General features: G+C 54.4%; 2 protein-coding genes across 4 annotated transcripts in view; both read left to right on the forward strand.

Annotated features, from left to right (window-relative positions):
- GCK (glucokinase) overlaps positions 1–1,879 on the forward strand; it is a 42,148-nt gene extending 40,269 nt beyond the window's left edge. For both annotated transcript variants that reach the window (XM_055421113.2, XM_055421112.2), the window contains exons 9-10: positions 343–576; positions 831–1,879. In XM_055421113.2, coding sequence (XP_055277088.1) covers positions 343–576; positions 831–975 — 379 coding nt within the window. In that variant the 3' untranslated portion in view covers positions 976–1,879. The remainder of the gene's footprint in view (positions 1–342; positions 577–830) is intronic.
- A 2,865-nt stretch (positions 1,880–4,744) lies between these two features.
- MYL7 (myosin light chain 7) lies at positions 4,745–6,767 on the forward strand. Of its 2 annotated transcripts, XM_088832410.1 has the most exons (7): positions 4,745–4,891; positions 5,082–5,157; positions 5,407–5,511; positions 5,927–6,005; positions 6,183–6,231; positions 6,460–6,463; positions 6,655–6,767. In XM_088832410.1, exons 1-7 carry the CDS (start codon positions 4,856–4,858, stop codon positions 6,765–6,767), a joined length of 462 nt encoding a protein of 153 aa, XP_088688536.1. In that variant the 5' UTR covers positions 4,745–4,855. The 2 variants fall into 2 exon arrangements, with proteins under 2 accessions (XP_088688536.1, XP_055276234.2); XM_055420259.2 differs by lacking the exon at positions 6,460–6,463 and having other exon boundaries at positions 6,666–6,767.
- The last annotated feature ends 8,069 nt before the right edge of the window (positions 6,768–14,836 follow it).

A 14,836-nucleotide genomic window follows, 5' to 3' on the forward strand; every position in this document is an offset into this window, starting at 1 on the left:
CCGGCTCCCAAGGGAACTCCCTGCAGGACAGTCGACGGAGACCACACCTCCCCTCTGCGGCTCCCCCACCCGCCGTGGACCCTAGTCTCATTTCATCCACACAACAGCCCAGAGGCGCTGCAGTTGTCGTCCACTTTAGGGCGGAGACCCTGGGCTTAGAGAGACGAGTAATGACCAAATTACTGCTGGTCCCTGGAGGAGTCAGACCCGCTCCCCTCGGGACTCAAGCTCTCTGCCTGGGAGAGGTGGGCAGGGGAAGGGGCAGAGGCCGCCGCGGTGGGGATCTGGCTGGTCCCAGACCAAGAGACCCTCCCGCAATGTCCTCTCCTCCCCTCCCCGCAGCGATTCCGGTGACCGCAAGCAGATCTACAATATCCTGAGCACGCTAGGGTTGCGACCCTCGGCCGCTGACTGTGACATCGTGCGCCGAGCCTGCGAGAGCGTGTCCACGCGCGCCGCGCACATGTGCGCTGCGGGACTGGCGGGCGTCATCAACCGGATGCGCGAGAGCCGCAGCGAGGACGTGATGCGAATCACCGTGGGCGTGGACGGCTCCGTGTACAAGCTGCACCCCAGGTGAGCCCGTGCGGCCTTCTGCCGGTCCAACCCTGGTCCAGCCTGCCCCTTGTGAGTTTGCATCCTTAGGGCAGAACCCGGGCGTTGGTCTCCATCTATGATACTCAGGCTGAGAGGGAAGCTCTCCGAGGTCCTGAGAATTCTTAAACTCTCCGTACTCCCTTGGTCCCCAGACACAGGAGGAGGGTTCCCTTGTTTTACCCCCTGCCGTGCATTCAGCGCGGTACCAGCAGCCAAGCTTCCCCTCTACGCAGCTTCAAGGAGCGGTTCCACGCCATCGTGCGCAGGCTGACGCCCAGCTGTGAAATCACCTTTATTGAGTCGGAGGAGGGCAGCGGCCGGGGCGCGGCCTTGATCTCCGCGGTGGCCTGTAAGAAGGCCTGCATGTTGGGCCAGTAAGAAGAAAGGCTGCAAGGCAGGAAGGAAGTTGTGGCCGGCTACTGGACCTGGGCTCCAGGGGACACTCTCCTTACAAGTCCCCCCAACCTGGCCCAATCGAGAGGCTTCTCCTTGTGAGGATCTTGGATGCCTCCCATTCCAGCTGTCACCTCCAGAAGATGGGGGAAAGCCTCTGGAGAGGTTGCAGGGGGCCCAGGCAGGCCTCTTCTCTCAGGATCAGTTGGTGAGATAGCCCTAGGGCCCTGACTGGGTTGGGAGCAGAAATGAACAGGAATGGAGAACCCTCAAAGTACCTCGCCTTTCTTGCTGGAATCAAGGACCCAGAAGGGAGTTATTCACTCAGGATTTTGTTGCGTTTCTGCACTGCTTGTCTCTTGGAGCTTTCAGCCTGGCTCAGCCCTGGCTCTGAGAAGGGGGTGCCCTCTGGACCCTACTACAGCCTGGCTTCCCCATGAGCTCAGCCTGCGTGGGGAGGCAGCCCTCAGACCTAGACCTGGATTCCACAGGGGCCCCGGGGAGCTGCTGATCACTCAGGCCTGGGAAATGGAAGGGACAAGCTCCACAGTAGAGGCTGTGGGTACCCCGAGGCCTGGAGATGGCAGCCTTTTCCCTCCCATCCTGCCATCCCTGAGTGGTATGTGGTTCTGGGATGGACCCTCACAGGAGGTGCAGGAGACAGAGTCCCCAAAGCCTCTTCCCAGAGGGGCCCAGGAAAAGGAGGAGCCCCCCCCGCCACAGACAGGCCTGAGAGCATCTCTGGGATCGAGTGCCCGGCTCCCGTGGCCCTGGGCACTCAGAAAGCCCAGCAGCACTCAGCACACACCCCAAGGGACAAGCTAGGCCTCTTTCTTCTCACCAGACTTCCATGTGCCACACCAACATATCCACGCCCAACCTGGAACTGTGTGGGTTTTTTTTTTTTTTAATTAAAAGTTTTAAAAGTTTAGAACATTACCTTGTCCACTGTTCTTTGACCTCTGTGTATGAGACTGTGGGACAGAACACATACAGATGTGATCCTGTGCATACAGACACTGCAGGCCAAGGTGTGTCTTGAAATTTGCCATCCTCTCTGGTGAGCCATGCTGGGGAGTATGAAGATTAACACACAAGGCTGAAGGAACAGGAATGGCATGGGGCGGTGTGGGGGTGTGTGTCAGGGGACCTGGACTTGACCAGGCCTCTGCCCACCAGCCTGTGGGATTCAGGGTGTGGTTCCACCTGTCTGTAATCAGTCAGCAGCTCTGAGGTCTCTGAGAGCTTCCAGGTGCTATCCTGGATGGAGTGGGGCTACTCTAAGAAGTGGGTACAGGGCTGATCTCTGGGAACTGGTCCTGCTGCAAATCGGTCTCAGCTGGGAGTCCCTGAAGCCACTTAGGTTGTGACAGTGATGGAAGGTGTCAGAGAAAGAATTACAAGAAGTCACATGGGGACTGCCCTGGTGGTCCAGTGGCTAAGACTCCACACTCCCAATGAAGGGGGCCTGGGTTCCATCCCTGGTCTGGGAACTACATCCCACATGCCACAACTAAGAGTTTTCATGCTGCAACTAAAGATCCTGTGGGCTGCAGTTAAGACCCAGTGCAGCCAAATAAATATATATATATTTTAAATAAGTCACATGATTTCTGTGATCCTTTCAAGTTTGCTCCTGAAAGAAATGCCTATTTCACATTAGCCAAGCCTCAGGGCTAAGACCTTCTTACACACAGACCCAGTTACATATGACCATTTATTTGTAAGATTTTAACATACACTCACTTTTTTTTCAGGTTTTTGGATGTTGTTGTCTTTTTTAATTTAATTTTTATTTTATGTTGGAGTAGTCCGACGTGACTAAAGAGACTTAGCACATCGTTGATTTACAATGTTGTGTTCGTTTTAGGTATACAGCAAAGTGGTTCAGTTATACATATAGCCATACTTTTTCAGATTATTTTCCCCTCTCAGTTTTTACAGAATCCTGAGTAGAATTCCCTTTGCTATACAGCAGGTCTTTGTTGATTATCTTATACATAGTAGGGCTTCCCCTGTGGCTCAGTGGTTAAAAAAATTCACCTGCAATGCAGGAGATGAGGGTGGTTCAATCCCTGGGTCAGGAAGATCAGCTAGAGGAGGATACTGCAACCCACAGCAGTATTCTTGCCTGGAGAATCCCGTGGACAGAGGGGCCTGGTGGGCTACAGTCCATGGGATCACACAGTCGGACATGACTGAAGTGACAGAACACACATGCGTAGTGTGTATTACACTCACTTTTCAATGAAAGAAACCAGCACATCTGGAATGACTATATTGTTTCATTCAGGACTTAACCCAAAGTTGTGATTTTGAGTTTTCATGTCCTCTTTGAGATGCTGTCCCATTTCATGGTATGCCACATGTGGAGTTACTTCTGATCTTTTTCGTTCTCTCAAGTCTAAATTATGCATCGGAAGACTGTGCGAGCCTTTGATGACATCATTATCAGTACTAATTCACTCATGTTCCAGCATTCACCTACAGTACTGGATCTCATGTTACCATAAATTACTTTCTAGGTGTCCTTTATGTTATGATTCAGGACCCTGTATTGATTGTTTAAAATTCTCTGTGGACGTAGGTTATAGGTATAACCTATGAATTTCATTTCAGGAGAGTAAAAGTGGTGTTACAAGATACTTGTTACACGAAAGGGACCTTGGGTCTGATGGACGAGAACCCTGCTCTCCTAGCTGGCCTCCCTGCATCCTCGCTTCAGTGGGCAGAGGGACAGCCCTGGGCCCTCTCCTGTTCTGGGTTCAGGGGAGCCACCAACCACCTACTCTTCCTGCTTTGGCAGGCCCCCAGCCCCCCAGCCCCTCTCTGCCCTGGGCCCACAGGGAGCTGTGAGGCTGCTGCTCTGGCACAGTGGAGGGAGCCCAGGCCCCTCACTCTGTAGTGGAGCTCCACAAGAAGGGCTTGGAACCCACTTCCATGGGGGTCACAGGGGATGCTCGGGGTCCAGAGAGTGCTCCATACTCCAACAGCATCACATGCAAGTTCTGGTTGGGGTAGCCATTAGCTCAGGGCTGCCTTTTGCCCCTTGGTCAGAGGGGCAAGAGGTAAGGGCCAAATGTCCTCACCTCGGGGAATCCCTGGTGGGGAGGGGTCTCAGGCCAGAGACCATCCTCAGAACCTCTGACTGCCTTCCCAAGCCCAGTGGAGGCTTCCGGCCAGCCCCACCCCAGCTGTCCCCGTGGTCTGGGCTGGAACTGCAGGAGGTACAGTCTGGTGAGGGTAACAGGGGCCCCTCATTCAGCCCTGGAGTGGTGAGAGCTGCAAGCCTGCTCTGCTCTCAGGAGGCAGTGCACTTTGCAGTGCCAAGACAGGCAAACACTGCATGTCACACGTCTGTTGGGGGCCTGAAGGTCGCTGGGAACGTGGCTGGAATCTGCTCAGGGGCCCTGTCTTCCCCCAGCCCAAGCAGAGGCTGCCAAGTTTGGGCCTATCCTCTCCTCCTGTCCTTATTTGGCGTTCCAGGTGATAAGGGTGAGACATAAAGGGGGCTGTGGGCTCCTCGAGGCAACCAGGCCACTGCAGAGAGAGAGGATGGTGAGTGGCAGGTGGGGAACTCCAGGCCGACACCCTCCAAGGTGCGGTCCTCTGGGCTGGGGGTGTGGAGCCGGTACTTCTGTGCCTGTACTGGGCCCAGAGAGGTGGTCTCCAGGGAGAGAAGCAGGACCCTGGGCCCTGGCTTTCCCGGGAATGTTCTGGGGTTGTCCATGGCAGGGAGTCTTTGGGGAGCTGGGGAGAGGACCCATCCCCACCTGTGGTGTTGCAGGCCAGCAGGAAGGCAGGGACCCGGGGCAAGGCCGCGGCCACCAAGCAGGCCCAGCGAGGCTCTTCCAACGTCTTTTCCATGTTCGAGCAAGCCCAGATCCAGGAGTTCAAGGAAGTGAGTGCCACACTCCCACTAGCCTGGGTCCCATCTGGGCACCGTGCCCCCAGTACTTCCCTTCTTCCCTATAGATCAGGGGTCTTGGCCCTTGTCCTTGCTCCTCCCACCACCCAGCACCCCCTCACCTCCTGCCTTGCCTGGGGTGTGGGCTGCTCCCACTGGAGACTGTGGCCCCTCCACCTCACAGGCCTTCAGCTGCATCGACCAGAACCGTGACGGCATCATCTGCAAGTCAGACCTTAGAGAGACCTACTCCCAGCTCGGTGAGGCCCCCCGTCTCCTGTCTGTCCCAGCCCCTCTCACAACAGGGATGCGGCTCAGAGCTGCTGGCTGGCCTGGCCTGCACTCCTGTCCTGGCTCACACCACCCACCCACCCCCAGACCACCTTCCTTCCGCTTCACTTCCCCCAGCCAGTGAGCGTTCTCTACCCTTGGTGGCTGGGATGGCGGAGGGCAGCCCAGCCCTACTCAGGGACACTCAAGGGCCCTGGGTCCATCTAACATCCCCACAGGGAAGGTGAATGTTCCAGAAGAGGAGCTGGACGCCATGCTGCAGGAAGGGAAGGGGCCCATCAACTTCACTGTCTTCCTCACACTGTTTGGGGAGAAGCTCAATGGTGAGCCCGGGGCAGGTCTGGAGTCCCTGGCTGGGCAGCAAGTGTGCACTCCACCTGGACCCTGCCTGGACCCGGCCTGAATCCCACCCACCCAGAGCCTGTCCAGACCCCATCTGGCCCTTGCCCACCCAGAGGGTGTGGGGCCCACCTCTGCATTCCATGAGGACTGATCACCCCAAGCCTCAGGGCTGGGAAATATGCCTTTGCTTTCACTCCCAAATCCCCAATCCCAACCTCCTGGCCAAGCCTGGCATTTCAGAAAGACAGCCAATCCCAGTGTCTCTGAGCCCTTTGTATCGGGCATCCTCCCCCCTCTCTGCGATCTGGAAGGTTCCCTCCTGCACCCTGGGTTCCTCCTTGGTGGGGCTGGGAAGCTGGCGGTGTGGGTGCTCACCTGGCTCCCTTGGCCTCCCAGGAACAGACCCTGAGGAAGCCATCCTGAGCGCCTTCCGCCTCTTTGACCCCAGTGGCAAAGGCGTGGTGAACAAGGATGAGTAAGTGGGACAATGGAGTGGCTAAGGTGGGTCCCTTTTTGAGGGTGGCCACCTGTCCTTTGGGGTCCTCTCTGCTTTTTGGGGGAGATGACCATCTGGGCTGTGAAAGCCTCCATCCCCTCCCCATGCATCCAGCCCCACCAGGCTCTCCCCACTGCTCCCCACTTACTCCCTCAGGTTCAAGCAGCTTCTCCTGACCCAGGCAGACAAATTCTCTCCAGCCGAGGTGAGGATTCCGGGCTCCTTCAACCATCCCTCCTGGGCCCCTTCACAGGGCTCCACCCCACAGGGTCCAGGGGGTAGGGGCCTCAGTGACACACTGCCCTCGTGGGCTTAGAGCCCAGCTTACTGGAGGAGGTGCTGCCTCTGTTGGAATCTGGAGGGTGAAGGACGTGGAGTCAGAGGAGGTGTGCAGGCTGGTCAAGCTCTGTGTTCAGAGGTCCAGGGGTGAGAGTGCAGTGAACCTTAGCATCTGAACAATAGCATCTTAGCAACAAGGGAGGGAGGGCGGCTCTGCAGGCAGGGTGGGCCCTGTGACCCACTGCGCCCCTCACTCCTGCCCCAACCTCCGCCTGAAAAGCTGAGGGGCGGTGCATGGCCCCAGGGGCAGGACGAAGGGCACAGGCCTCCGGCAGATCACTCTGAGCAGCGCCTTCACAGGTGGAGCAGATGTTCGCCCTGACGCCCATGGACCTGGCGGGGAACATCGACTACAAGTCCCTGTGCTACATTATCACCCACGGGGACGAGAAGGAGGAGTGAGCCTGAGGTGCCAGCGGCTGGGACTTAGGGCCAGGCTTGTGGGGACACCTCAATAAACGCTATTTCCGAATTAGATCTCAGTGCTGGCCTGTCTGTGGCAGATGGGGTGGGGGCGCCTAGGTGAGCTGATGGGCCGATGCAGAGATTGCTGTGACAACCAGCCTGGCCCTTGCCAGCCCCCTGCCTGCACCCCACACTGCCCTGTGACCTGTGAACCCTGATGTGCCCGGGTTATAGATGAGGACACTGAGGCCTGCGAGGGTGGGCATGGCACCCAAGGCCACTCCTCTAGGAGAGGAAACGGGGGCCTTTATGCCCATCTCCACCAGGCCCAGAATGAGCCACATGAGCCATCTGCTGATGGCCCGGGGACTCTGCCCTCCTGGGAACCCCTTCCCCCTCACAGCCCCCATCTTTGCACCCAGGCTCAGGTGGGCCTCTCTGCACACGCGTGTGGTATGCTGGGCCCTGTGTGAAAGGCACTGAGGGACCCATGTGAAAACACAAGTGAGGCGCCCTGACACCAACGGAGGGGCTGGAGCACACACAGGTTCTAAGGGAAGTACTCCAAAACTGGCCTCATGCCTCCGGGTGAAAAGATAAGGCTGCTGGAGACAGGAGAGGGTTTCTCTGGAGGGAACTGTGAGTGTTCGTCCCCCACCTCACCTGCAGAAAGCAGGAGCTGGGGGCACCCAGCCTCATCATAGGAACAGGAGAGGCAGCAGGGCAACCTCCAGAGGGTCAGCAGCGGAGAGGGGGAGAGGAGAGGGCAGGAGGGTGTAGAGGGGAGGTCAAGACCTGGAACACAGGAAATCCTTCTCCGCCTGACTCCTCTCCCCCCTCCAAGCCCCGATGCAGTACCCCGCCCCCACTACAAGCTGGGAGGTGGGAGGAGGTGAGGGAGAAGGGGGAGCTGAGCACAGTCCCTCCAGAAGGCAAACAAGAGGAAAAGCAATTCACCCGAGAGGTGTTCAATTTTGATGTTTACCTGGCACTTGGCAAGTTTAATTCCTACACTGAGACTTCAGATATAAAGTTATCTATGGTGCCTTCTGTTGCTTATTTGTGATCACAGAAGTCGTGGTCCTGCTTGAATCTTCATCAGGGAGCAAGCAAACTGTCCCTCCCAGCATGCTTGCTGTGAAGATGGGTGAATAAGATTAAGCAGGTGTTATGATTCTAGCTCACGAGTTCTGCTTTTTCATCAAACTGATTTCAAAGTGGGGGATGGGAACTTCCCTGATAATGCAGTGGCTAAGACTCAGTGCTCCCAATGTAGGGGGCCTGGGTTTGATCCCTTGCCAGGGAACTAGAGCCCAGATGCCCCAACTAAAGATACAGCATGCTGCAACTAAGACCCGGTGCAACCAAATAAATAAAAATAAATCTTAAAAGAAGTAAGGGATGATTTAATAATTCAAGCACCTACAAGGAAAGGTTGTGAAAGACTCTGAAACAGACCCGAAAAATCATAGATGTGTGAACAAAGAAAAAAAGTGTCATTCACCACCCAGTTCTACAAGGGTTAACTCACAACCCACAGCAGTCACCCATCATCTGGATGAAAACAGAAGGAGGCACTCTGTGCTTTGGATAGTTAGATGCATATCTCAGGAAGGATTCCAATGACCCCAGAGTCTTATCTCTTACCATACATGGAAAAATCCTAAAATCATTACCATGAGATGTCTGTCCTTTGTGACTAGCAGTACTCTTTTACCATGATGTATGCTTGACTGTTCTTGCCTGGAGAATCCCAGGGACGGGGGATCCTGGTGGGCTGCCGTCTATGGGGTCGCATAGAGTCGGACACGACTGAAGTGACTTAGCAGCAGCAGTAGCAGCATGCTTGACTGCAGGTATTTTCTAACCAAAAAAAAAAACCACATATAAACTGGACTCTCCCCTTCCTTTTCCAAGCAGTTCTTCAGAGCTAACTGAGGGGCTATCTCTCAGGCTAGAGTCCTCGGTGAGACCCGCAGAAGGGCCTGGAGCCAGGGCCAGCCCACTGTGCTGCTCAGTCCCTTGGGTTTTGAGTGCATGCAGAGATGGCTGTAGAGGCAAATGCAAATTAAAAATGAGAAAACGTTAATATTCCCTGATGCAAGGAAAGTAAACACTTTTCTCCTCCCTCTTCTTACAGCATTTCCTTTAGAAAACCTGTAAGTTCTTTCCCTTCCTGTGTGTGTGTGTGCATGTGTGTGTAAATCTGTTTAAAAGCTAAAGCAGCCCCTCGCCAGTCTGACAACCCTGAAATGTTTCCCAAGGACCTGGGGACATCTCTCTGAATAGAGTAGCACCCTCCTTGCCCAGTTTCCCTGGGACATAGGAGCCTGGCTACTATGGCCGGGCTTGTAATTGTACTTCCAGCTGTAAAGAGATGAGAAGTTTGCTTTTCCTCAGGATAAGGCAATCAGCAAACAAAGGTGCCCCCCACCCCACCCAGTCCCAGTGGGTCCGGGGGTAGGTGGGGGTGAGCTATGTGACAGGACTGGTTTCTGTTTCTCTTGGGACGGATGGGTTGAACTGCCATGAAAGGGGTGGGACTGCTTCCTGCTCTTACGTCTCTGTGATGAACACAGGCCTGGGCTTAGTGGCTGTTCAGGACCACATCTGCCTCCTTTCTTGTGACTCTGGTAGAGAGATTTTCTGGCTTGGCAAGACGTTTTGTTTGAATTATCTCCTCAGCTTGGTCCCATCCCACCAGAGCCTCGGCCTGGATGGTAGGGGTGGAGGTGGATGGGGTGGGAGTGGGGGGCAGAGTGGCCTCACCAGCCTGGGTGAGTGGGCAGTGTGGATCCAGGCCTCTGTTCACTGTATTTTCTAAATTTATCCTGAGGCTGTTCAGCCCCCAATCTGGGCCTCGGTCCCTGCCCTGCCCCCACTCCATCTTGGAGGCAGTGTGCACATTCTTTCTTTCTTTAGCTATTTTAACACCACTGATAAAGGCCAGCTCTGGCATGAGAAATCTGTGATCCGTCTGCTTCTGCAGAAGATGTGGCCTGTCCGGAGGATTAGCCGACAGGGTCTGATGGCTGTCACGGTCCCCAGCCCACCTTGCCCTCTGCTCCAGGCCTCTCCCAGCAGGCTGAAAGAGGATCTGAGAGATGGTGGTGTTGGCGCTTTGCTCTGATTTCACTGCGACAAGAATACAGTGATCCTGGAGAGACCAGTCAATAATAGGTCTAAATATGTTAGAGTCCAGGCTCTCTCTGTTTGTCACACAATAGGCCAATAAATCCAAAATGAGGTCTTGGGACAAGGAGGGAACTTTATTCAGGAGCTGGCTGGCTGAGAATATGGCAGGCTAGTGCCTCAAAATAACCATTTTTGGGGGGCCTGGATGCCAGGTTCTTTTATGGATCTGAGATGGGGGAGGTGAGGAAGCAAAGTAAAAAGACTATTCAATCCTTGCAAATGTCCCCTAGAATGGCAAGCCTCAGGCGGGGGATGTGTTTGTTTCACTTCTGTACAGTCATTTCAAGGGTGGTGTGAAATGGAAAATCTCCTGTCATATCAGCAAACAAAGATGCCACATTTATCTGTGACTAACCTCCCCACGTGTGTATTTCTGGGCCATGCTGGTAAGCAGCAAATGAGGGGCCACTACAGCCCTTGACTTTGTTTTTCTGGTTAAATGTGCAGCTGGAGGAGCATACAGATGGCTTGGGGGTAGGCTGGTACCCCAGACACTTCACAGGTGCCGTCTGCACAGATGACAATTTCCTAGCAGCAACAAGAGGAGGGTCAGAGAACGCCTTGAAAAGGTGGTAGGTTGCAGATGTCTGCCTTGAGATGACAGAGCCGCCAGGAGCCACATAGCTCATCTGCTCACCACAGTGGAGCGATCACGCCATAGTCAAGGCTTTCTGCATGTCATGTTTGGGCAGAGCTGCTCCTATCAGGAGATCACATTATTTTCTCCAACCAGAAATCTGGGCTGGCTTATGGCTTGTTGGCCTCAAGCAGCCTGTGGTTCTGTCCTCACTTTCTTGGAACCCAGAGGTTGCTGTGTTGAGATAAAACCCAGGATAAAGATCACCTGAGAGGGAGATCTGGCCCTTGGCCAACCCACCCAAGGCTGGACTTTGAACTGAGATGTTTGGACCCCCCCCCGCCCCAGTTCCTGTCAAATGTCCAGTCCAAGCTCAAATAGGAAGACAGGATGAGCAGCCGGGGTGCCCACTGCACCATGAGAAATAGGACACTGTTGTTGCTTTAAGTCAGTAAGATGTGGGATGGTTTGCTTTGCAGTTGAACATAAGGAGTACGTTATCTTATCTATTGGGCTTCCCTGGTGGTGGCTCGGCAGTAAAGAATCTGTCTGCAATGCAGGAAATGTGCAGAAGATGTGGGTTCAATCCCTGGGTCTGGAAGATCCCCTGGAGTAGGAAATGGCAACCCACTGCAGTATTCTTGCCTGGAAAATCCCATGGACAGAGGAGCCTGGTAGGCTGCAGTCCATGGGGTTACAGAGTGGGACACGACTGAGCACACGTCCATCTCATCTATGCTGTTGTTGCTGTTCAGTTGCCCACTCGTGTCTGACTCTTTGCGACCCCATGGACTGCAGCATGCCAGGTCTCACTGTCCCTCACCATCTCCTGAGGTTTGCCCAAGTTCATGTCCATTGCATGGGTGATGCCATCCAGCATCTTATCTATATACTGAAGTAATGTCTGGGAGGAGGAAATTTCCACCACTCCCCCTCTCGAGTTCTTGTTGGGAAGATCCCCTGGAGTAGGAAATGGCAACTCACTCCAGTATTCTTGCCTGGAGAATTCCAAGGACAGAGGAGACTGGAGAGCTATAGTCCAGAGGATCACAAAGAGCTGGACACAACTCAGTAACTAACACTTTCGCTTTTCCCCCTCGATTTCTTGTAGTTGGACCAATAATAAAACTGACACAGGAGAAAAAGCGACACATTTTAATTCCTGCCCATAGAGGTTTCATGGGAAGGGGCCCTAAGAAGTGACCAAAGCAGGTAGTTTTTATGCTTTTTAAACAAAGAAACAAATTGGGAGGCATTAGTTTGAGTGTACTCCGGGAGTTGGTGATGGACAGGGAGGCCTGGCATGCTGTGATTCATGGGGTGTCGGAGAGTCGGACACGACTGAGTGACTGAACTGAACTGAACTGAACAGCAAGAAGAAACTGAGGTTTTGAGTGCTCAGTTGGTGAAGAATCTAAGCAGAGTTTGGGTTTAGGGTAGTAAATTTAAGAAGTCACAAGATGTGGTCATACAGGCTTCTCGCCCGAATTCCCTCTGTTGGTAAGGGTGTCCTCTCTCCAGATGGAGGGAGCACAGCTTTCACCTGAGAGATGACGTCCTGCTCTCAGTGAGACAGGAGGTTTGGGGTGTCCCTCCTACATTGGCCATTCCCTAAGTGATTTTAACTCAAAATAATCAATATGCCATTGTGGCATATTTTGGGGGTGTCTGCCCTGAGCCCCAACAGTAGCATTCCCCAAACTTTAAGAAAGATTAACTGAAAATTGAGATTCTTTCCTTCATTTTGACTCTCAGTTACTGGAAATGAGGCCCACTCCAACTGGCTCATGGCTCACTGGTAGCCCAGGTGCCCATGGTTTTGATTTGGAGACTTACTGTGATCGGCTCCTCTGATGGGGGACACAGCACACAGAGGTGCCGAGAGTCCAGGCTGGAGGGAACTGAGCCAGAAGATGTTGGAACAGCTCTGGCCATCATCCGGGCTGTGCCCAGCCCCTCGCAGATCCCGCATCTGGCTTCTTTGGGCTTCAGGCCCCAGCACAGATGTCACCTCCCTAGAAAGCCCTCTCCTGATGCAGGTCTGGGCCATGCTCCACCTAGAGCTCATCCAGCCAACCCTGAGATCGGCCCACCTTCCCAACTTCAGCACCACGAGGACAGATGAGAGTTATCCCACCCGGAGCTCCAAGTGTGGCATGTAGCGGGTGCTCAGGGAATGTCTCATGAATAGTTAAGGTGGTACTATGACTCTCCAGACTCTGGAGCCTGAGACCAGGAGGCTCTGTATACTCTGTGGGTCCATGCGGGGCGGGGTCTCTGGTTTCTCTCCAGCAAGGCTTTGGCTGCAGGAGAGGGCACAGAGGAGAGAGGCAGGAATTGTGGCTTCGGGGAGAAGGGAAAGCTCTTCTGCTGCCCGCACCCCCAGCTCTGCCACCTGCTGCCCTTCAGTGCCTGTCTGCCCCACCCCAGGGCTCTGGAACAGGCTCTGACTTCCCACCTACCACTTTGCCTCAGCCCTGCCTCTCCTCACAAGATGCTCTGCTGACGTGCTGAGACACCCAGGTCAAAAATAGAACCTTATCACCCCTGCCTGCCCTGCTCTGCCGTCAGCAACACTTCTCCCATCTTCCTCCTGGGACCCTCTCCTTAATGCTCACTTCCTCCCCCTCCTACCACTCCCCCTACCAGGCTGCCCTCCCCAGAGCCACCCCAGGCCCCATTGAAGTGCCCAGGTCGGTCCTCCTGCCCACTCTAGGCACTGCCTAGTTTGAGCCACACTGAGGTCCCACTGGGTTATATCCAGAGCCTCTACTTGCTGTGCCCCACTTAGGAGATGGGGACTTTGCCTTTTCCCAGGCAATTGGACTGGGGTGGCCATTGTTCCCAGAGGGACACAGACCAGAGGCAGCAGGTCTGGGGAGGGGGGAGAGGTAGGGGATCAGACACGGGCAGAGACACAAGCCCTGAGGCCAAGTGACAGACAGGTGGGGGCCGCCCGTCCTGCCCATGGTCCCGTGGGGCTTTCCCCTGTGATGAGACCTAGTTTGTGCTTAATCTGCCTCCAGCTGGTTTCCATGACTTGTGATCAGGACCCAGGTCCCCACTTCAGGCCTGATTCTGGAAAGTAGACCAGCCTTATAATCTCCCCTGCACATCCCCCACACCCCCATTCAGAATGTCTCCTTCCAAGCCACCCTCATCTTGCTCTCACCCATGTCACCCCTCCAGGGACTTCCACAGCTCCAACTCCAGCTGCCGGTCTGACCTGACCCCTGGACCCTCCCCACAGATGCCCACAGCTTTCTGCTTCCATACTGCAAGGAGGTGCCCTGCAGTGGACAGGGGTTATCTGCCAGCTCAGTGCTTGTCCACGTTCCCAAAGCACTGTTTCCCACAGGGAGTAACTTCTTTCAGACTGTGTGTGGCTCTGATGTGGGTAGTTCCTAGTAACCAACCCTACAGAGACATAGGGGCTCAGACCTCTTCTACACAGCAGGTAGTGGGCACTTGCCAGCCAGCGTAGACCACCTCTCCCAGACTGTTTCGTGAGCGAGTAAATCCAAGGGAAGAGGGAACTCTGGAGGCTTTCCAACCCAGGGCTGGCATCAGATCAGAGAATTCCATATAGGAGACAGTTGCTGTGCTCCCAGCTCCATGGCTCTCCTGTGGGCCCCATCTGCTTGCAAACCCGTCCTCCAACCTCCCACCAACGCTGTGTATCCCTGATATCCAGCTAATCAACTATCTTAGGTTTAAGTTGGCCATGACCACGTGATACATTGAAGTGCAGCTGACTCTGCCCGACTTCAGTGCTTTTCAAGTGCTGAAGTCTTTCAAGCCTCAGTCCCCTTCAGGGTATATTATCCCACAGCCATGAGGATGGCCACAATCTTGGTTTTATGTCCACCATGTCTTGAGCCAGGTTTCTCATGACCAAAGAATGGCTGAAAGCATCCTTGTTTTCAGAGTCCCCTACCTCACCTCCAAGATTTCCCCATCTGGGTCCTCTACCACCAGGCTTACTGGCCCTGGTCCACTGCACCTTGACCTTTGCTTTGACTCTTCCTCCCGCCCATTCTGCTCCACTATGGCTCCCAAGCTGCCCTACCCAGTGGTGTGGTTCCATCCTTCACACCCTGCCACAGGGCTTAGACATCAAACCAGCCTGTCTCCTACTGTGGCCTCTAAGCAACACTCCTGTCTCCCTGGGGAAGCCGAGGGCCACCCAGTCTGCCAGGTGTGTATCCAGTTCTGCTTCCACCTCATACTAATCACATACAAAAAATGTTTCAAACAGTGGTGATAACTTTTATGTCATGCTAATTTACAAACT

The sequence above is a fragment of the Moschus berezovskii genome, chromosome 3 (genome assembly GCF_049115385.1).
Source record: "Moschus berezovskii isolate FMDL1 chromosome 3, NW_MosBer_1.0, whole genome shotgun sequence".
Classification (NCBI taxonomy): domain Eukaryota; kingdom Metazoa; phylum Chordata; class Mammalia; order Artiodactyla; family Moschidae; genus Moschus; species Moschus berezovskii.